The sequence below is a fragment of the Amblyomma maculatum genome, chromosome 11 (assembly GCF_055883805.1).
Source record: "Amblyomma maculatum isolate TAMU_Amacu chromosome 11, ASM5588380v1, whole genome shotgun sequence".
NCBI lineage: Eukaryota > Metazoa > Arthropoda > Arachnida > Ixodida > Ixodidae > Amblyomma > Amblyomma maculatum.
In genome coordinates, this window is record NC_139354.1 from 147,127,416 (window position 1) to 147,150,496 (window position 23,081).

Below are 23,081 nucleotides of genomic sequence, written 5' to 3' on the forward strand. Positions count from 1 at the left end.
ATGGGGTAGAGTGTGCCATTGACCGTTTGCCTTCGAACTCTAGTCGCGGACCCGATGGAATTTCCACAAAACTGTTAAAACTAACCAAACATATCTCCGGACCACCGCTGTGCAGGCTGTTCCAGTACTCCCTTGACACAGGCAAATTGCCTAAGGATTGGAAAATTGCTCATGTTATCCCTGTCTTTAAGTCTGGAAACAAAAATTCACTTCACAATTACAGGCCTATTTCGCTCACTTGCGTTTCATGTAAACTCCTTGAGCACATTATACATCTCAAATCATGCAGTACCTTGTAAATTCTAAGCTCATCTTCTCTAATCAGCACGGGTTTCAACGTGGACGTTCCTGCGAATCGCAGCAGTTTGAGTTGGTCACTGATATTCACCATTCTGTTCATTCGACTCATCCCATTAATGTCATCTTTATTGATTTCGCTAAAGCCTTCGATCGCGTTCCTCACTTCCGCCTAATCCATAAACTTAATGCAATTAATTTATCCCCTGGGGTCATTGACTGGATCAAGGATTTTTTTAACTGATCGCTCTCAATCTGTCATCATTAACAAAAATGCCTCTGCTCCTGTCTCAGTGAAATCGGGTGTACCTCAGGGTTCTGTCTTAGGACCGATTCTTTTTCTCATGTACATAAATGACCTACATTATCACATTGCCTCTAGTATTCGTTTGTTTGCAGACGATTGTGTCATTTACCGTCCCATTAAAAGCCCTCGTCACCACATTATCTTACAGGATGACTTAAACGTTATTTCTGACTGGTGTACAACGTGGCTAATGCAAGTAAATACTAATAAACGTTTACTAAAAGGCGACGCGTTGTCATTCATACCTATTTCATTGGTAACGATGCCATTGAACATGTATCATCCATTAAATACCTAGGAGTACATTTATCTTCTTATCTTACTTGGCATACTCACATTGAAAACATCATCAACAAGGCCGCTAGAACATTAGGCTTTCTAAAACGCACTCTCTATCAAGCTAATGAAAAAACGAAACTCCTAGCCTATACAACACTGTCAGGTCTCAGCTTGAATATGCATCCATCATTTGGCACCCTCATCAAGTTTACTTAGCAAACTCCATTGAATCCCTACAGAGTAAAGCAGCCAGGTTTATTGCCCACGATTATTCCTACCCAACTAGCGTAAACAGTATCAAGCAACGATTAAATTTATTGCCCCTTGAGACTAGACGACGAAATGCCCGCCTATCTTTCATGCACAAACTATATTATGGTTCATCGGACTTTCGAAAAACGTTCCTTCGCCCTGCCCTCCACATATCTGCTCGAGTAGACCATCCATTCAAAATCAACCCCATACATGCGCGCACAAATCGGTTTAAATATTCACCACTGCTACTTGCTATTTCACAATGGAACAGTTGCCAGCAGATGTCGCTACCCTACCTGACCATAGTTCATTCCTGAAGGTTTTGGAGGGAATTGAATGTTAAACTGATTTAATAATATTTTGCAATGCTCATTACTTTTTTTCCTTGATGTGTAGTGCTGTGTTATTTCTTGTTCATTTCAGCCTACTGCTTGGTATTAAGCGCACGCATACCTCGTTTCTTCAGAGCATGTAAAATTGCTTAGGCAATATAACTACTGTATAAAAAAAAAGGAAAAATAGCGACCTGAATGATTGTTTTTTTTCCTCCTCTCTGATCCTTAAGTGCAATTGTTACTTATGTGCCTGTTATAAACAACTTTGTTCATGTGACTCCTCCCCCCCCCCCCCTATGTAATGCCTGAAAGGGCCTTTAGGGTATATAAATAAATAAATAAATAAAAATTTCAGCATTGTACTTTAGCCTATTCTATTAAAATTAACAATAAATGGCCACATTTTATTTCTCACCTGTATCTCTTTACTCTTAAATGTTTGTTAGGCTTCTGCTATGGATTTCTTTTAGAGGTCATTCAAATAATAAATGGGTCATGTTCTTATTCCCCCATTAGGGCGAAGGAAAACATTTCTTTCTAAGAAAACATTTAACGATGGTAGCCACAGTAAGGAGATGTTGCAGCATATAGCATTCTAAGACCCGTTTATCGTGCTCTATGCCTTTGCTCAATATTGCCAGTCTTCGTAAGACAAGGTACCAGCGACAGAAATTATCTCCATATAGAATATACAGCAGCAAAAATTGTAAAGCTAAAGAGGATCATCCAGGCGTTTTCTTCTATTATATCTGTAAATCATTATAACATCACTTTAGCCATTTAGAGGCACCCATTTCTCACAGTCATTCACTTCATTATTGCGGCCCAAGACAAGATATTTGTTGTCGGAAATATAAGTTGGAGTCAGAAAGCTCAGCTATTTACTCCTTTGTAATGTCCCTTACTCTCTCATGATCATTTTGATGCGAGCTTTTAACACCATTCACTCCAATGTCTGCCGATGACACTGGCGAAGACTTGGCCGGGCACAAAAGAGGCCACGCTAACAGTAATGATGGCGGGTGGCGCTGACCTTTCTTACTGCTGACCGAAAGCTGTGTCAATAATCGACGGTGGTCTCTGGATTAATCAACTTTCCTCATTCATCCTGACCGCCCATAAAAAAAGTGATATTGGATGAACCTTCATGATACTCGCGATGATCCACAATGTGAAATATGGTCTGCCTTCCTTGGCATGATTTAAAATTTTGCTTTAAATTCCTTCCTTGAATATAAAATAAGAAAACAAGCCTCAACTGAAACTAATGCACCTCCATTTAAAATATCATAATCGAGTAGCTAGTTTTTAGAGGGCGATTTATTAAAACAAAATTTTTCAGCAAAGGCATGATGGGTTGTGGAGACATGAAATGCACAAAGTGAAATGCACTTTTGTGCGAGCCCACTTCCACCGGTGCCGCTTTTGAATGATAAAGAGTACGGCGCACAAACGCCGCAGACAGGGCTTGGATTTAAGGCAGCACAACAGCATCCAAGGTCATATAGCTGTGACGCCAATTTTGCCTTTATAGGTACGGCTTTTAATCCGCGTATGTATGTACATACCACTGATTGTTTTCGTTTTTTTCTTAAATTACTTTATTTGGTGTCTCTTTCGCGGACACTTATAAAAATAATTGCAATAGAGATACTTTGGTATTAACTGCAGAACACTGGGCCATCACAGCAGGCAGGGAATGGACCGTTCCCAGGCTGGATTGTACAGAGTGGGTCATCGTGTTTCGGGCATCTGCAGAAATAAATATTGGGCATGGCATGTTAAATAAGTATGCAGTATTCGCTTATAAAAATTTTCAATTATTATAATAATGTGCATGCATAATTTACGAAACAAAGATTTTGCCCATGTCCGCGATATTTGTTGTGTGATGATAAAATCTTAAGGGACCAAATGGGGCAACGCCTAATTTTGAGTCGCCAGTTTCTGTAGACGCATCAATACTGCTGACTGTTTGCCCATAACATCCGCGTCAGTAACGCTATTGGGGACATTAGCATGCATAAGTAAAATCAGGAACCCTTTTTATGCATGCGTACCACAGCATACGCAAAGGTGGGCGGAAACGGGCTGGTGGTTTCTAGTTATTGACGGCATCAATTGGAAAACGCTAAGAGACGGCATTGAACAGAAGGCGCCAGTGTCGTCTATTCTCAAGTTCCGCGTGAGAGCGTTCTCCGGTCACTTCCAGTTATTGCACCTTCCGTAGGTCACATGATTTCATTTGTATACGGTGCGCTTGAAATGCTATATATAGTGCCCGTCTGTTGCTCTTGGATACCGACCCGCAAATCTGCTGACTCCCTGTAATACACGGAAAAACATGTGCTGGCCGCGTTTGACCCAAACATATATAAATTTCTACTGTAAGCATTTTATTAATTGCTGTGGAAAAATAATGTCATCTTTCAAATATTCTTGGTAGAGATTCATGAAATAAAAATCACAAGCGCTCATGTTTTTTTCAGCAGCATTTTTTGATGCGCAGTTTATGTGCTGATGCATTTGCAAAGCGCCATTTTTGATGCTCTGCGTTGAAGGTTATACGAACACAATAATTGAATTTCGTTCAATACAACATTATGCGAAATATATTAGATTTTTTAAAAATTATACTATACGTTACTTATTCTGTCTAAGGAAACATTAGGTACATTAGGTTCATATTACACGTAAATATTGCACCAAAATTATACCCTTCACTTAATCAAAAGTACGCAGCACTTGTTAAAATATCAAAAAACCTCTGAGATTATTTAAGAAATTACTGATCTTAAGTACAAGACATTTTAAAATATGCATCGCGGTCTGTTTGGTTTACAGCCGTATGTTCAAAACCAAGGCATCATGTGTAAAACACGAGGGTTTTAACACGAGGGAGGCCTTAGTTCATGCGGTATGTACCTTATTTAGTTTGTTGAGGCTTGCGCCGCAGCAAAACCTTGCTCTTGCTAATGGCTCGATTTTCACTGCCATGGAAGAAACAAGGTGTCCAACTAAAGAAAAACGATGCAATAAACTGAACAAGTAACCTACTTCAGTTGGTGGCAACTACTAAGTCAGTCACATCAAGATGTGGCGTCACGAGAAATATCACAGCCCCCTCTGGGCACCTACCAGAATCATATTTATTTTCCCTGGAGGCTGGGAGGCTCCATCCGGCGACAATGCCGCTGAAATAGTTTTGGACATTGTGGTATCATCGATGACGTGTTAATATACAAAGAAGGCTCGTGGAGACTAAAAGCTTTTGAAGTTACTCCTCGGCAGCTACCAGGGTAGAAATAGATTAAAATGTTATGGCAGCATATTCGGCACAAAACTTTCTTTATAGAGTGGTCCTTTGATTGCGAGCTGGCCAATAAAATGACCAGTACCACCTGGTCGCGCATTTCTGTCGCAGAGGCGTCGCCACATATTTGATGCAACTGAAGCAGGGCCTCCCTGTGCGGCGGGCACCTCACGTTCATTTATGAATCGGGGAGATAATAACTTTCGCTTTCCTGTGTGCAATGAAGGTGTGCGAAATCACAGAATAAAAAAGATCGACCAGTGCTAGTCATGCTACAAGCGATTGCCGAGTATTGCTTTATAGCTTGTCATCGGCCACGAAGCGATATACTGCGAGCTCTATGATAGAAAAAAGTTTACCAAACACAGCGTTCTTCGAGTTCTTAAGATAACTGGCTAAGTACTCCACTCCACATTAAAAAGAAGCATTCTCGATGAAAGTACAGTCTCCGACAAATAAAAAAAAATATTTCCTTACGTCTTTAGGCTCAGGGACATTATTAAAACATGCTTCAGATACGATTCCTGCTGTGCATACTGCACAAGCCAGTGTTCTAAAGGGGAGCACACTATTAAATACTTCCTCAAGTTTTAAGATGACGGCATTTTATTTCATTTATAAAGGTGGGCCCGGCAGCACACCAGCTATGGCATGCCTTTACCTCGTCGTTTCCGTGCACATCCTTTTTCTGACCCCTGTAACAGCCGGTGAACGCCCGGCCATCCTGCGCCGCCAGCTATTTGAGTGGCGTGGAAGCTGGCCTGCCACAGCCGAGTGAAACGTTCCCCGACATGTTCTACCAGGTGACGAGCGGATCAAGCTTCATCAAGGATTCGCACATGCTTCAACGCCAGTCTCCGTGCCTTCGGAGCCCGGCTGCCCTCTAATGCACGCATTCTCCAGAACGGCTTTTCGTTGTCTCCTCACTAACAGTTCTTTATGCGCTGCAAAAAAAAAAAACTGCTCACCACAAGCGGACCCTTCGAAGGGGATCGGCAGTACCCCAGCTATTGCATGTCTTCGCTGGGATCCCATCTTTTCCGTGTAGGTGACATTGCACCCTATTTGTATGGCCGATGAGCCACCGTGGTTTGCTAGTGCTGCCGAGCACACATAGTTGTTGTGTGATTCCTTTGGACTGTGGTCGCATTCTTTTCAATTTACTCATGCCATATGGCAATATTGAAGGCAACCCCGGAACAAATATCCGATTTAGTACAGCTAATGAGGCATCTACTGCACAATCATCTATTTCTGAAGGGTGTAGCCAACTGATCTAGCCCATGATAAGCTAAAGTTGGGTACACTTGCAGAGAACGATAAAAATGTCACAGATATGCAAGAAACTTTAACAAATTTTTAAGAAGAATGTAGCGTATTCAATCAATTCAAGGAAAGTTTCAACGTTGTCGAGCAGTTCTGTGCTAGCAACGCAGAACATATCGGAGCAGAGACAAGCCGCCTTGACCACGCCGCTGAAGATAGGGCGCGATGACAAAATCTGTTTTTTGGACTGACCGACGCTGAAGGCGACACAAGGACTCAGTCGGAAAAAATGTCATCGAGTTTTCCTCCACGCCGTTTAAAATCACCATCCAACCACGCGATATCGAAAGTGCACAGAGGCTAGAACAGCATCAAGATGACAGCAAAAGGCCTGTAATTGTCAAGTTTTCCAACTTTAAAGGTAAAGAAACGATTCTTGAGGTAGCCAAAAACTGGTAGGGATCTGATATTAGCATCATTAAATATTTCTGCCCTCGAACTTTCCTCGACCCAAAAACATCTTTTAAACTTTCAAAAGTCAGAAAATGCTACCAACAAACTCCGGCACTAAGTCATAAAATTAAGGACAAAGTCTATAAATTTGATTACGAAAACTAAAAATTGTTACAACATTAGCCATAGCATTCCGTATCACCTCAATTTCTGAACAGCAACCGCAATTATAGCTCATTCCTTTTTACTTACGTCAGAAGCCTCCTGTCGATGAGTGGTGCACTAACTGCCTTACTAACACATTCGACGGAAACTTAATAGTACTGACCGAGCCTGGTTGAACGCATCTAATAACTGTGATGTTGAATCCTGCTTGCTTGATTTCGACATTTTTCGATGCGACCGCTTGGACCGGATAGGCGATGGCGTCTTCATAGATGCTCATCTCACTCTGATATGCACTCATGTCCTAATTAATCCTCCCTACAAATCTTTTTTATTTATTTATTTGAAATACCTTACAGGCCCATTAGGCATTGTGTAAGGGGGACGGAGAAATCTATACAGTGCTGTAGTATGTATATATATATATATATATATATATATATATATATATATATATATATATATATATATATATATATATATATATATATATATATATATATATATATATATATATTGAAAGAAGGCTAGGTCGAAACGGCAAGGTCAGCGATGCCTTGTATAGCGTTTTATTCTTATTACGCACCCAGGCGCGTGCCTGAGCCGGCGCCGCGGGTCGAAGATGATGCTATGTGCAAATGAACAAGGAGATCATGGCATGTACAAATGAAAGAAGACCCACTGAAGGCTCGCCCATATTGCCCGGGGAGCCGGAAGCGGCCAGCCTGGCCGCTCCTAACTAACCGATGCACCGCGTCGCACAAACGGTTTCAAGCGAGATAAATAAAGAATTTCAGTTCCACGGTGGCGTCGATCGGCTGGGGGATCAACAGGCGTTACTTTGTAGTTAACTAGAGAAGTTTGGCGGATGACCTCGTAGGAACCTAGGTAGCGATGGTGGAATTTGTCACTAATACCAGGACGAAAAGAGACCACGCGATGCGTAAAATCGTAGCGACTCTTGCGGTTTTCCGGGCATGCTGCTGTGTTGAGGCGGGTAAGATGATGGCATCTGGCAACACGAGATAAAAACTAAGTAGGTACTGATGTGGAGTAGTCGGGCGTAGAGAAGAAGGAAGTGTCGAGAATTGTAGTGGGAGGACGGTCATAAACGAGGAAAATTGGGAACTAACCAGTCGTCCGCTGTACTGCTGTATGATAGGCAAATGTGACGAATGGTAGCATAGTTTCCTGATTTCAGTGATCAGGTGCGATGTACATGGAGATCATATCCTCTAAAGTGCGATGAAATCGCTCAGTCAGCCCGTTAGTCTGGGATGGTAGCTTGAGGTTGTCTTATGAAGGGTGGATGACGCGTGAAGGACTTCGGCAACGACTATCAATAAAAAAGCCGTCCCGCGGTCACGTAGGAAGACCCGAGGAGCGCCATAACGCAATACAATCGATCGCAAAAAGAAATTTGCTACTTCTTAAGCGGAACCAGTCGGTACAGGTGCTGTCACATCGTAGCGTATAAGTTGGTCGACAGCTCTTATAATCCAATGGTTACCTCCATCAGAGAGAGGTAGGGGAACATATAAGTCGATGCCGACTACGTAAGGGAAGAGGTTGTAGAAGGCCAGCGGGCGAAGAAGTCGGCCGTTTGCGACGTTGGCACAGAGGGCAGGATACGACGTATTTGGCGACGCTGAAAGATAGCGGAGGCCAAAAGTATCGTTTTTTCACGCATCCGTAGGTTTTGTCAAAACCAAGGTGACCTGCAGTAGCGTCATTGTGGTGAGCCGCCAGTATACGTGGGCGAAGCACATGCGGCACGACTGAGATCTAGCGAGTTTCACCAAGGCAATACGCGTAGCGGAATAGGATGCCATCTACGAGCTTGAAATTGTGAAGCTGTCGGCGAAGCCGAGCACTGGATGGGTCCGAAGCGCCGATAAGGCGGGTGATGGGACGGCAGTAGGCATCGGGTAATTGCTGTGAGCGGAGAGCGTGTTTGATTTCAGAGTCGTCCAAAAAAAAAACTGCTGTGATATACGTCGGGGAAAGAGACGGTCGGCTGTGGTCATGGGAGGAAATGCATTGAAGAAGAACAGCAAGCTGATTCCGAAAGTGGACAGCGAGACAAAGCGTCGGCGTCTTTGTGTTGGCGACCCGATTTATAAACGACGTCGAAATGGTATTCTTGCAGGCGTAGAATCCAACGGCCAAGTCAGCCTGTCTAATTTTTGAGCGAAGACAACCAGCAAAGGGCATGGTGATCGGTCAAAACTGTGAAGTGCCGACCGTATAGGTAGGGGCGATTTTTTTGGACAGCCCAGACGACGGCAAGACACTTCTGCTCGGTAATGGTGTAGTTTTTATCTGCTGGAGTCATAGTCCGACTGGCGAAGGCAATCACTTTCTCACGTGAAGTTGCATCGCGCTGCAGAAGTAAAGCGCTAAGACCATGACGACTGGCATCAGTGTGTAGGATGGTTCGAGCGCTGTCGCTGAAGTGGCCAACAACAGGATCTGATGTGAGGGCATGCTTTAGGTTGTTAAAAGCAGTTTCGCACTGTTCAGTCCACACGAAAGGGCGGCGTGCTTTAAGTAGTTCATGAAATGGAGCAGCAATAGTTGCAAAATGCCTTATAAAACGCCGGAAATAATACGCCAGGCCGAGACAACTGTGCAATTCTGTAGTTCGTTGCGGACGAGGAAAGTTAAAGACCGCGATGATTTGTTCAGGGTCTGGACGAATGCCGTCATGGCTGACCATGTGTCCCAATATTTTAATTTCCTTCTGTGCAAAGTGGTACTTCTTGGTGTTGAACTGACGGCCCGCTGAACCGAGACACGTGAGGACTTCATTCAGGCGCGTGAGATGGTCGTTAAACATTGACGAAAAGACACCAATGTCGTCCAAGTAACATAAAGAGGTTCTCCATTTTAGGCCACAAATTACAGTATCGATCATTCTTTTAAATGTCGCTGGTGCATTAAAAAGTTCGCGAGGTATGACAATAAATTCGTATATATATATATATATATATATAACAGACATGTTAGTTAAATCTAAAACGACCTAACCCCTGGTGTAAACTGTGCGGAAAACCACGCTGTAAAGTTTGCAATCATGTGCAGGCGACAAATATTGTAAAAGGCAACTTCTCTGATTTCACCTTTAAGGACAAAGAATCCTTGTACTGCGACCGTGCCAATGTGGTTACGTGCTAAGCTGCGGTGTGTGCGGCATGGAATACGTCGGCCAAACCGAAACACCATTCAGGTTTCGTTTCAATAACCACAAGGTCCACGTCCACACACTGCCAAATCTCCCTTTTTCTAAGCACCTGTGCTTTCCAAACTACACTTTCGAAAACATTCGGGTCATTCTCCTTCAATCAGGCTTCCAAACAAGTCGACAAAAGGGACAAAGAGAATCGTACTTCATACACAAATTTCAGACCCTAACGCATGGAATTAATGAAACATTGGGCAACTTTGCCTTTCTGAAAAGCCTACATAACTAATAGACGAGGCCTTTATCTCCATTTGCCCGCTCCTAAGAATTTCCTCCTTCTCACGCAAACTATACTGTTCGTTATTTATCTCCTTGGCCTCCCTCCTCTGGTCGGTTTTCTATCCCGCAACAAACGTCTTCACTTAGGACACGCTTGCGGGAACGACTTGGCGCGAATTCCCGGCTGCGGCATCGGGTTTCGGGTTTCGGGAGAGCGCGTCTGGCCGACGGCTCTTTCGTCGCCGCAGCAGCGCGCTGCCCTGGCTCCGATCGCTAGCGCGTCGCGGGGTGGAACAACTCCGTCTAGAACACATAACTCTTATCCCAACGGTTTTTTGAACACCGGCACCGATGGGGAACGGGCCGCCCTGGTTTGCATGCTCACGTTGTCTGTTTTCACTCTTTCACTTTTTCGTTTTTTTCCTTTTTTTATTATTCTGAACCTTTGCTCAATTTCTGGCTTCCTTCGAGGGAGACTTGTCTTGCTTTTAGTGTGGTCTTCGTGGAAGCACGGAGCGTATGTAACATTCGTCTGCTCTCCACTTTCTCTTTTTGCCCCTCTCCCCCCCCCTTTTGTTTTGTTTTGTTTCCTTCTCTCTCCCTCTTTGTTGCATTACCAGCCAATAATCAACTGGAGCTTTTCGCCCTTTCTATCTATTCAGTAATGTTTGCTTCTCCAAAGACGGAGAGCGAGAATTCCTTCTCCCTCTCCTAACAGTGGCGTAATGTGCGGACTTATTCTCCATTCTCAATTCTACCTTGAAGAAGGACGGTGCACCGTCCGAAACTGTTGGAATAAAATAGAAAATCGGGAAAGTTGTGTGACATCCTGTTAGAATTTACCTCAGGCCCATTTGTAGCAAACCATGTCTATATATATATATATATATATATATATATTGTGAGCCTTCTGTTTACCTTCTTTCATTTGTATATACCATCATCATCGTCCCGCGGCGCCGGCTCCGGCGCGCGCCTGGGTTCGTGATCGGATTAAAACGCTAGACAAGGCTTGGCTGTCCTTGCCGTCACGACCTCGCCGTCTCGACCTAGCCTTCTTTTACAATATATATATATATATATATATATATATATATATATATATATATATATATATATATATATATATATATATATATATATATATAATGTGAGTAAATAGGCAAAAATTAATATATGAACAAACAAAACATTACAGCAGAGCACATGAAACAACACGGAAATCTGCATCCACATTTAATGTTCGGTGTTTGCACCTCCATCCCCCCCCCCCCCCTTTGAAACAACTAATACTTTTGTTTCCGAGTTTCATGACACCCTCCATGATGTAACTTCTCAGTTTCCAAACCCAGCCATCCTCATGTTTGAAGACTTCAATTTCAGAAAGGCTGAGATCACACATTTCGCCACATTTCTCTCACAAACGTGTGTTCAAGAGCCATGCAAGACGTTATTTACTCTTATGTTGTCAGGTAGTTAAAATCAATCAAAGAACGGTTTTCAGAAAGGCCATTTATGTGACACCTAACTTGCATTGTTTCTAAACGTCAATAATTCTTGCTTAGACCTAGATATTCCTATTCATGCACTCTTGTTAGATTTCCAGAAGCTTTTGATAAGGTTTCCCGCAAGCGGCTATTATTAAAGCTTTCAAGAATTAACCTAAATTTTCTTACTACCCGCTGTCAGTTTGTTATCGCTAACGATTACACTTCCAGTTTCACCCCTTTTTTCCCCGGTGTACCCCAAGGTACCGTACTGGGCCCTCTTCTGTTCCTTGTATATATTGATGACCTACTCAGCTGCATTTCTTCTAATGTCCATCTTTCTGCCCATGATTGCGTTATTTACCGTCTCGTGCATAACACTAATGATATTTATTTCTTCAGGTCGATATGGAAAACGACGAGGAGTGCTGTCAAAATTTAATAATGGCCCTTATTGCTAACAAAACAAAACAGCACTAATTATCTTCTACAGAGAACAGCTTTATTCTTCTCACAAATACTTGCTAAACGGAACTAGTATCTCCTCAGTATTGTCTTTGAAATATTTGGGTGTTATAATTTCCAGAGATGATGGTATTCTCACATTACAACCGTTAATAACGACGGTAACCACACCCTTGGCTTTCTTCGAATTAACCTGGCTTTGTCACCTTCTTTCGTTAAGCATCTAGCTTATATAACTCTTGTAAGACCCAAATTGTAGTAGATTGGCGCATTTTGGGGCCCGTATCTTCAGACAATAATATCCACCATTGAATGAACCCAAAAACGTGCAGCTGCGCTTGTCCTCTCTTAGTAGTCTCGCGATTAACTCTACTAATCTTAAGGCTAATACCGGTCTCCGAAGCTTACAAGCGCGTCGTAAGATATCTAGGCTTTGTTTATTTCAAATATTTTCTCATGCCTTAGCACCTAGCACAGCATCACCACGTCATTCACCGGATATCCAGTCGCATCAGTGACGCCTTCGCCGTTTACCCGCCACATGCACCTCCCCTCTCCCGAACGACAACTCACCTCAATTCATTTTTTTGTAAGAACAGCCATCGACAGGATCATGCTTCCCGCTGAAATCGTCGTTCTTTCTAATCCAAGCCACTTCAAAACCGCCAATAAACAATTGTTCTGGTAAACGCGATAATCCTGTCAAGTTTACCCTCATTCAAAACTCTGAACTCCAGGGGCCTCTTAGGTATTGGAAATAAAATAAAAAATAAATAGGAAATAAATAAATTGAAGTAATTTGAAACACTGTGTTAATTTCATCAGAATAATGTTTCGTGTTTTTACGTCTGCTTCAAAGTTAAGAGCCTAAAAAGTCTCTTACTCCTCCACCGTCATGTTTCCTCCATAACAAGTGTACTTGACACAGGGTCCCGTAGAGTTTCTCGCCTCTGCCTCCTGTAGGACAGTTTCGTTGCATACACCTGCAAGCAGCGAACAGCAAAAAAATTGAAATCCACTATTTGGCGAAAAGCAACTGAGCCTGAGTCACGTCTTCACTCTGTAAACGCAGAAACCAGGACAATATTTATGTATTGAAGAACTACAAATGTTTATCTTCGAAAAGTCAGATAATCGGAACATAAATGTAAGCTAAAGAGTCGTAACGAAAATATATCTAACCCCTTAATTTCAAGACATATTCACTCTGACTTTCTTCTGAAGGAGGTTTCTACACTTCGTTTGAAAACCGGCAACTTTCTATATTTAACACAGCGAAATCATTGCTAGTTCCATCACGTTAAACCAGCCCGGTGTTGCTGGCTCTAGCTTCTGTACTCATGAAGATGGGTTGATGAAATTAAGATGAACATGCCGTTTGGCAGTTTGAGAGGAAACAAGACAGCTTTCAGCATCTCTCACCTCTTTGCTGTGGAAACACCCGAATATTGCCGGCCTATCACATTAGCGTGCGTAGATACATTTGCAGGTAACGATATATCCACATAGCCGAACGCTGGCGTACTTCCAGACATGACCATTCTTAAATGCTTCTACCGATTTTTCTGAATGTACAAGATTACTCCAACACAACACAATAATCGCAGAAGAATATTCTCAATAACATCGCAACACGCCGTCCCCTCAGGCTTTTCTTAGATCGATTTCATCTAAATAAAATGAGATTGAAATCTATTTTAGTCTTAACAACAACAAGGGGCCGAGGTGTTACAAATTTAGAACAATTTTAAGATGATGCTTACTTTCACTGCAGCAAAGAGTTGTGCAAATTGTTGCGACTGTAATGATGATCCACAGCATTTTCGTGCTTCGATGTTCCTGAAAAGCAGATATTCTTGATGATTAATGCTATTTGCGCTTTAGGCACCAGAAAAACGAAGAGTCGCAAAAACTTCAAATGTAAGCTTGTTTACACAATTTAGTTATTTATTTATTGTACCCTCAGGGCCAAAGGTATTACAGAGGGGAGTGGATTACATAGAATACAAAGGTAATAAAATACAGTGGATGTTATAAGAATGCGAAGTCAGTTTTCTTCAGAATAAACAAAATCAGCTAGTGCATCGCGAAAACTTTTATCTTCAACGGTTGCAATGTCGGAGGGAAGGCGGTTCCACTCGAAAGATTTCCGGGGAAGGTATGACTGAAAAAAGCTTTGGTGCGGCATTTAACGGCTTCGACCTTGTGACGATGGTCGATGCGTCGGGAAATGTATTCTGGTAGTGAGATGAAGTCATCGTGTAGTGTGTCGTGATAATATATCATGTGGAATAGAGTTAAGCGATTGATTTTCCTGCGAGATTGTAAGAATGGAAGGGAAAGATAGGCTTTCATGGCTGTGATGCTGGCAGTACGAATATAATTTGAGAGAATGAAGCGTACGGAATTATTTTGGACAAGTTCAAGACAATATGCTAAGTTATCATGCGTAGGGTCCTATAGTGATGTTGCATATTCAAGTTTTGGACGCATTAGTCTTTTATAAAGTAGAAGTTTTAGGGAGGATGGAGCAGCGAAAAAGTTGCGACGTAAATACGCTAACATGCGATTAGTGCTATTAACCACGTATTCGATATGGGTACGCCATGATATGTTTCGTGTGATATGGATACCTAGATACTTATATGAGTTAACTGAATCAAGAGGAATGACATTCAGGTAATATGAAGGAGAAGGATTTGAGGTGAGGGAAACGCGCATTAGCTTGCATTCACAAACGTTTAATTTCATTTTACACGTTCTGGGGGCACCAGTTGGAGACAAGATTGGACTTGGATGTGTTGTCGATTAGAAAAAGCAGACGCAAAATAAACGCCAACAAGTATAGCAAATGACATCATAAAATAACTGCTGGTACCTCTACCTGATTTTTTCGTCTATTAAGCATTCCAAAAATGTATTGATATAATGCATTTCTAATTTTCAATAAAGAAATCAAGCGTTGTGGAGAATTCCAGTTTCAATTGAAAGTTGTGTTGTTGTTTTATTTTTGTGACGATATTTATTGCTTCAGGGCATCAGTAGTGTACTAGATGAGGAATTAATAAATGAAAGGAAAAGGTTGGCTGATTTTCAGAAGGTAGAGGTGAGCGTAGAAGATGTAGAAGAAGATGTAGAATCGGCAATGCGAAAAGGAACGACGCAGTATACTGTACTAATGGGCGACTTCAATGCCAAGGTAAGGAAAAAACAGGCAGGAGACAAGGCAGTAGGTGACTATGGCATTGGCTCTAGAAATAGCAGGGGCGAGTTACTAGTTGAGTTTGCAGAGCGCAGTAACTTAGGAATCATGAATACCTTCTTCAGCAAACTCAAGAACCGGAAATGGACATGGAAAAGTCCAAACGGGGAGACTAAAAATGATATTGGCTTCATAATGTGTTCAACCCCCGCCCTTATACAAGATGTAGAGGTAACCGGAAAAGTGCGATGCAGTGACCACAGGATGGTGAGGTCCCGAATTAGCCTAAATCTGAAGAAGGAACGCTACAGATTAGTATAAAAGAAACCCATCGTTGAATTAGCGGCGAGGACGAGGGCAGAAGAGTTCAGGATCTCGCTACAGAATAGATATTCAGCTCTAACTGAGGATGGCGACATTACCCTAGAGGCAAGGAACAATAATTTTAGTGATATCGTTACTGAGTGCGCGGTAGAATTAGGCGGTAGGATAGTTAGAGAGGATACCGGTCCGCTGTCTAAGGAGACGAAAGATTTGATTAAGAAACGCCAGAGTATGAAAGCTTCCAATCCAACAGACTAGATCGAATTGGCCGAGATATCAAAGCTAATCAATAAGCGCTAGGTGGCCGATATAAGGAAGTATGACATGGAGAAAATTGAGCAAGCTGTAAAGAACGGGGGAAGCTTTCAAGCGGTAAAGAAGAAATTGGGCATAGGCAAAAGCCAGATGTATGCGATAAGGGACAAGGCGGGCAACGTCATCACCAATATGGACAAGATATATATATAGTCAAAGTAGCCGAGGAGTTCTATACAGATCTCTACAGTAGCCAAAGTAGTCAGGACCGTAATGATATTGGCGGTAGGGAAAAACAGTCAGAAGTTCCACCAGTGCCGAAGGACGAGGTCAAGAAAGCACTAGAAACTATGAAAAGGAGGAAATCAGCTGGAGAGGATCAGATAAGTACAGATTTGCATAAGGACGGGGTGGATATCGTGCTAGAAAAACTGGCGACCCTGTATACGCAGTGCCTGGTGTCATCGACGGTACTGGAACCATGGAAGAATGCAAACATTATCCTCATTCACAAGAAAGGGGACTCTAAGGACATTAAAAATTACAGACCAATCAGCTTACTGTCTCTTACGTATAAGGTATTTACTAAGCTAATGGCTAATAGAATCAGGACTACCTTAGACTGCAATCAAGCAAAGGATCAAGCAGGGTTTCGGAAAGGGTACTCTACTGTCGATCATATCCATACCAAAAACCTGGTGATAGAAAAATGCTCGGAATATAACCAGCACTTATACATAACATTCATTGATTACGAAAAAGCATTTGATTCGGTTGAAACCTCGGCGGTGATGCAGGCATTGCGAAATCAGGGGGTAGACGAGCCGTACGTGAAAGTGCTGGAAGATATATATAGTGGCTGCACAGTAACCATAGTTTTGGATAAAGAAAGTAACAAAATTCCCATCAAGAAATTTGTCAGGCAAGGAGACACAATCTCCCCAGTTCTATTCACAGCTTGTTTAGAGGAAGTATTCAGAGACTTGGAATGGGAGCTGTTAGGGATAAGGGTAGATGGAGAATACCTCAGTAATCTGCGATTTGCTGATGACATTGCCTTGCTAAGCAACTCGAGGGATGAACTGCAAATAATGATTGATGACCTAGACAGGAAAAGTAGAAAGGTAGACTTGAAAATCAATATGCAGAAGACTAAGGTAATGTTCAACAGCCTCGCGAAGGAACAGCAATTTACATTAGGCTGCGAAATACTGGAAGTATTAGGCGAATATGTCTACTTAGGACAGGTAGTAACCACAGATCAGGACCATGAAAAGTAAATAACAAGAAGAATAAGATTGGGTTGGAGCGCATTTGGCAAGCACTCGCAGATTATGACTAGCACCTTACCGGTAACGCTCAAGAGGAAATTATACAACAGTTGCATCTTGCCTGTACTCACCTATGGGGCTGAAACGTGAAGGCTAACCAAGAGAGTTCTATTTAAGTTGAGGACTACCCAGAGGGCTATGGAACGAAAAATGGTAGGGGTAACATTAAGAGAGAGAAAGCGTGCAGAGTGGGTCAGAGAAATAACTCAAGGTACCGACATTCTAGTGGAAATTAAGAAGAAGAAATGGACATGGGCAGGACATGTAGCACGAAGAGAGGATAACCGATGGTCGCTGAGGGTAACAAACTGGATTCCAAGGAAGGAAAGCGTAGCAGGGGCCGGCAGAAAGTTAGGTGGGCGGATAAGATTAAGAAGTTCGCAGGGGTCAAGTGGATGCAGCTAGTACACAACCGGATTAAGTGGAGAAACATGGGAGAGGCCTTCGCCCTGCGGAGGGTATAATCAGGCTAATGATGATGATGAGAGGTGAGCGATGATGTGGTTCCTCCGTCCAGGCAAGATACGAGGCAGGATTGCTTGCTGAAATGCCAGCTATGTTAAGTGCTAGAATCTTGTCGGTTTCAGTGCTGGCAGTCCCACAGCAAGTAGTCCGCTTCAACATGTTCGATTTTACACGTCAGACACACTGGGAGGGGATATACGTGTCTTAAGTGAGACCACGTTCTAATGACAGCTGGTTTGAGGGCAACAGCTACCCGGATAATCCTAAGCGCAACGTCTTATGCACGGGTGAGGCCGTGAGGGAGGGATACCGCCACGGAGGGATCAAAGCACTTGTGTGGCGCCGGAGATGTTCCTTTCATCATAATAGGAGGGAAGCTTCGTCCACTTCAAGGAGCCTTGGTATTGGTGAGACTTAGGTCACGAGATGGATCGCTAAATCTGCTTGACTTTGGGAAGCCAGAATGTCCTGTGGGACCCACTCAATATGTACTAACTGCGCGATGCGCCCCGCAAGTTGGTGGATGTTTCGACATATTTTGGGGCAACGGTTGAAACGTCCGAGCAAACGAACTGCTTGAAGTGTGTCAGTGCGGATGAAAACTTGGGCCGCAGGGAGCGTGGTTATGGTAGCCACGGAGCAAAGTCCCTCCTTAACTGAAGTTGTGTTTATTCAGTTCTAAATTAAGGTAGTGACTGTGCGGCAAAAAGCCCCAAAAATATCGGCTGCACGAAAACCGCGCTTTTGCTAAAATATTCAGTGGTGGCAGCAACGATACAGAATATCGTAGAACTGAAAACAAGATTAGTAATTGGAAAGAATAAGTTAATCACACACATAAAAATTGAAAGGGGCTCACCATATGGTAGGTTGCGATCACCTTTTACACGCTCGTTACTTGATGAAGGCTTTCCCTTCTGCCATACAGGGATCATGAAACATACAAAAAGACGCAAGGCACTAAAATGCAAGATAATTGAAATTGAAAGTTATCTGAGAAGACATTTTTGAAAAGGGTTGCAGCTTGGATTTTTCGGTTATAAGAGATTGATCATGAACATTTCGGGAATGTGGTTTCCTCGGCATGTAGGGTAGGTACTGGGAAGCCCTTTGCTTTTAACGATTGGAACAAGGCGGGATGCTCTACGAGCAGCCTCCTTTTTGCTATCAGTCTGAAGTTCGCAATGTCTTCTAAGCACATAGACACATGTGTTCACGAATGTAGACACCTCTATTTTGAAGGGTTTCTTTACAAAACGAGCGACACAAAATCAAATAGATCCAATAGATCCACTAGCTGGCACATTTCCTGGGTGGAAATGGAGGTCATGTACTTGTCACGTTTTTGCCATAAGCGGTGTATATAAACCGAAGATATCAAACCATGTTTCGGGTGATCTACGGTTAATATAGGCGGAACGGATGATGACTTCAACAGTTTCTCAAAGCGATGATCGACATACTTCACTTCTTCAAGACAAACAATATCATTACCATTACTTACAAGAGCGCAGCCAAACACGGACAGAGAGAGAAATAAATGAACCCAATTAGCGCTCACTTCAACGTTTACGGACACCAGGAAGAACACCGTATACATATAAGACCAGGAAAAAAGTAACATTACAAGTCAAGCATGTGGCGTAAAAATTACAGCATTCAAAATACAAAACTAAAATAAATAAAAGAACAAAAGACGACACCCCAAATTCACACACTCCTGTCCGCGCCTATTCCCATCGACAGCCCAAGTTCTAATTGAAGATAAAGTTCTTGATGTCGATGTAGAGAACCAGCAATAGCGGGCTATATATAGCGGGCCCGTCGATATCCCGCTATTCATGGTTTCACAATTCAAATTTTCCCTCTTCAAAGCATTCCTTGACAAGTGGCGTCAACCATTGGTAATTAAAGGAACCCATCTTTCACTTTTGCTCTTGGTTTTATTTTTTCCGCCGTGCAGCACCCGTCCAGGTGGTTTCTGGATTCAGGTGATCGGTGCTCCTTATTTACTTCATGCGTCAACGTCGCGCGTTCCTGCTCCGCGGAAAAAGCGCGGTTCCCCGGAAGTTGACGAATTGGAGACCTCGTTTTTGGATGCGAGCAGCAACAGTGACGACCCGGAAGACGAATTAAGCTCTTCAGACTTCAGCGCTGACAACGAAATTACGTTAAACAGACCCAGAACATCAACTGCCATGCCTCGATGAGTTTCGCCCGCTAGCGATGGTTCGCTATTCGAATTTTTGCGCTTTCGAAGAGCTTCTTGGCAAGTGGTGTCAAGTGGGAAATAGAGGAAGCGTTCTTTCAGTTTTGCTTTTGGTTTAATTTCTTTCTGAATTTTATTTATGGCAATTTATAACAAGGACGTGTTGCGATGACACGTTGATGACATATAAAGCGGACGTTACCGTAAAAAACGTTACAAAGAAGTGAAATTAAAGCGGCATGTTTTGGCAATTGAGCAACAATCGCATACTTCGTAATAGTGTTTCGGGCGTACTAGTAAGTGCGAAATGCGCACTGAGCTGACTTAATTGCCAGCAATTGGGGTCATCATGTAGCTAAGATGCGCGCGAATTGAAAAGGATAGTACTTTTGGACGAGAAGCCAAATTTATGTTAAGACCCAAAACTAATATGTTTGTTCTCGGTTCTTGTGAACTCATTGTTTTAGTTATTCCTCAATGCCAACTACAGTCGCCCATTTAAGAATTGAGCCGCTAGTCCTACAACAATTTATACATTGGCTGCCCAGAATATTTCGCGATAATTTCATAAAAGTTTGCAACAAATATTTAGGCCGGCACATGCACAATATACAGCTTTATGACCGTACTCGTATAAGAGGCTCCTGGCTTTCCATTGAGTATAAACTGGCTAGCGGAAATATGAATTACAAACGTTTATTGACATCATATTAATGATATGTTCTGTTTTTGTACGGCACAAGTTGGGGAAATTCGCCATTACGAATTCAAATTACCAAACACAGGTAATTTAGCAGGCACGTACTCAAAAAAATACCTGCAGCTATTCCACACACAGTAAGTCTTGCAATTGTCGGAGCTATTACGACGAAGGACATGCTCTGACAGAGTGGAGGTTCGAACTGAGACTTTTTATTGGGGCGGCTTGCGCGGCCGCCCATCGTGCCAACTTCTTCCTTGTCCGGCGCAGTGCCGTGGCTTGTGACTTTGCGGGGCGCGATGGTCGCTAGAGGACTCCTGCAATGCCCCCGCCCCTCCCCAATAGGGCGAGAGCCGCGCAGATCAGTAGCGAGCGTGCATAGTGTACATCCCAAAAGTGTCTAATACAAGGGCAAGGTCGGTGATTTAGTGGCGTGGCTGCCTGTGAGAGGGTCAATATTCTGGCGGCATATTAAGGCTGAAGTGCGGTAGCAGACGTGGAGGAACCTCAGAGAATGGAAAAAGGCATGATGAGGGTGTATTCTGTAAGCGCGTTGACTCTGAGGTAGTAGGTCCATCTATTGTGGGTCTGGTTGGTGACTTTGACCATGTTCGCGTCAGGGAGGATCGCCTGTTTTCTCAGAGCACTCCGCCCAAAGAGCGCCATAAGCAGGGGGCGCAGGCGTTTAGGGAACTGGTGGAGGAACTAGATCTAGTTGACCCCTAGAGCGTGCTCCGCTAGGGACAGTCAGTCCTGGCTTGAGCAGGGTGACACATATCGGGCAGGCTAGACTGCTTCTATGTCTCTCCGGCATTAGCTTCTGGCATCCACTCCGTGTGGTCTGTGCTCTGGTCTCTCGCGACAAGGGGACTTCGCGCCTCACCTCGCGGCTTCTAGAGGACCAGGAATTCGTTAAGGAAGTCTCCGGTATTCTCAGAAACATACTGAGTTCCAATTCGAATTTATTCGGTGCTGGATGGGAACGAATTAAGCTTAAGTGCGTGGCTTTTTCAGAGTGGCGGAAGTGAGGCGGACACGGAACGAGCGCCAGGAGTTTACAACAGTCTCTGACGTCATCCTCCTGCTTTAGAAGCCTCTTTCTGCTTGCCGAGAGGTCACTGAAGCACTTTCTTCGAAGCGCATCCGGCTCTGAAAATTGCTTCTACGTCGCTGGGATAGCCTTAGGGATATGGGGCGCGCTGAGCGGTGGAAAGGGAACATTAGTGCAGCAGGCGCCTCTTTCGACGCTTTATAGCGCGCACGGAACTTTCCTTAATAACTTGGTAGATCTAGTCACGGCCGCTCGATGGAAGCTTCCATTGAGCGGCCGTGATCTAGTTATGGGTTTCATCACAAACAAGCCGGATGATGTTCTTGAAGCACATGGAAGTTATTTTCCACTCTCTATCAGGCTCCAGCTTCAACCAGAGTTATTTTCCTTTCGAGAGAGAGATTTGAAACACTCCCCAATCTAGTCCCCCTAGCAGGAGCTACTATAGATGAGACTGAACTTTAATGGTAGCAGCGGTGGTGTAGATGTAGAACATACGCCTCTCATGCAAGAGGACCGTGGTTCAAATGCAAGTGTAACGCAATTATCCACCGATAAAAAAATATAAAAAAACGCGTGTCCATGGAATTGCATAAACAGGTTTGGAGTGCTACCTGATGCCGGTGAACACCTCCGGAAAACGCAGTCCCTCACCAGGAGAGGAATAGACCACCATTGTGCAGACAATGGCCGCAACCTCCCATCATTAGTCCTATAAAACCCCAGCCCTCAGTCACCAGCGGCTGCGGAGAAACTCACCACGGTTGCAGTCAGACCTGTGATGCAGCGGAGAGTGCTAGGAGTCTCTGGCTCCGCTTGTCAAGCCATCACTGGAAACTGGCACTGGAAACGTGTAACGCTAAACTAGTTACTGAAGCACAGTTTAGCAATGTTGTTAGATGGTCACGAGGGTATTAAATTAAATGTCATAGGGCTTAGTGAGGTTAGGAGGCCAAATGAGGCATATACTGTACTGAAGGATGGGCATGTACTGTGTTATCGAGGCTTACCAGGCTTATCAGAATGCCTGCATTACCTCGGCGGTGATGCAGGCATTGCGAAATCAGGGGGTAGACGAGCCGTACGTGAAAGCGCTGGAAGATATATATATAGTGGCTGCACAGCAACCATAGTTCTCCATAAAGAAAGCAACAAAATTCCCATAAAGAGAGGTGTTAGGCAAGGAGACACAATCTTCCCAGTACTATTCAAAGCTTGTTTAGAGGAAGTATTCAGAGACTTGGAATGGGAGCAGTTAGGGATAAGGGTAGATGGAGAATACCTCAGTAATCTGCGATTTGCTGATGACATTGCCTTGCTAAGCAACTCGGGGGATGAACTGCAAATAATGATTGATGATCTAGACAGAAAAAGTAGAAAGGTAGGCTTGAAAATCAATATGCAGAAGACTAAGGTAATGTTCAACAGCCTCGGGAAGGAACAGCAGTTTACATTAGGT

At 43.4% G+C, this 23,081-nt stretch overlaps 1 protein-coding gene across 7 annotated transcripts in view; it reads right to left on the minus strand.

The window, feature by feature from the left end:
• Nucleotides 1–2,978: 2,978 nt before the first annotated feature.
• Nucleotides 2,979–23,081, minus strand: part of LOC146175137 (uncharacterized) — a 31,262-nt gene continuing 11,159 nt past the window's right edge. For 2 of the 7 annotated variants that reach the window (XR_014701852.1, XR_014701853.1), the window contains 5 exons: nucleotides 22,382–22,465; nucleotides 18,522–18,579; nucleotides 13,849–13,924; nucleotides 12,969–13,068; nucleotides 2,979–3,225 (listed from right to left, as the gene is read on the minus strand). Coding sequence is in view for 1 of the 7 variants with exons in the window: in XM_084583603.1 (XP_084439729.1) it covers nucleotides 3,208–3,225; nucleotides 4,399–4,490; nucleotides 4,612–4,667; nucleotides 12,969–13,068; nucleotides 13,849–13,924; nucleotides 18,522–18,524 (345 nt within the window). In the remaining 6 variants the exon portion in view is untranslated. Of the gene's footprint in view, nucleotides 3,226–4,398; nucleotides 4,491–4,611; nucleotides 4,668–12,968; nucleotides 13,069–13,848; nucleotides 13,925–18,521; nucleotides 18,580–22,381; nucleotides 22,466–23,081 lie in introns of all 7 variants that reach the window. The other 5 variants (XR_014701851.1, XR_014701854.1, XM_084583603.1 and 2 more) reach the window with 4 other exon arrangements.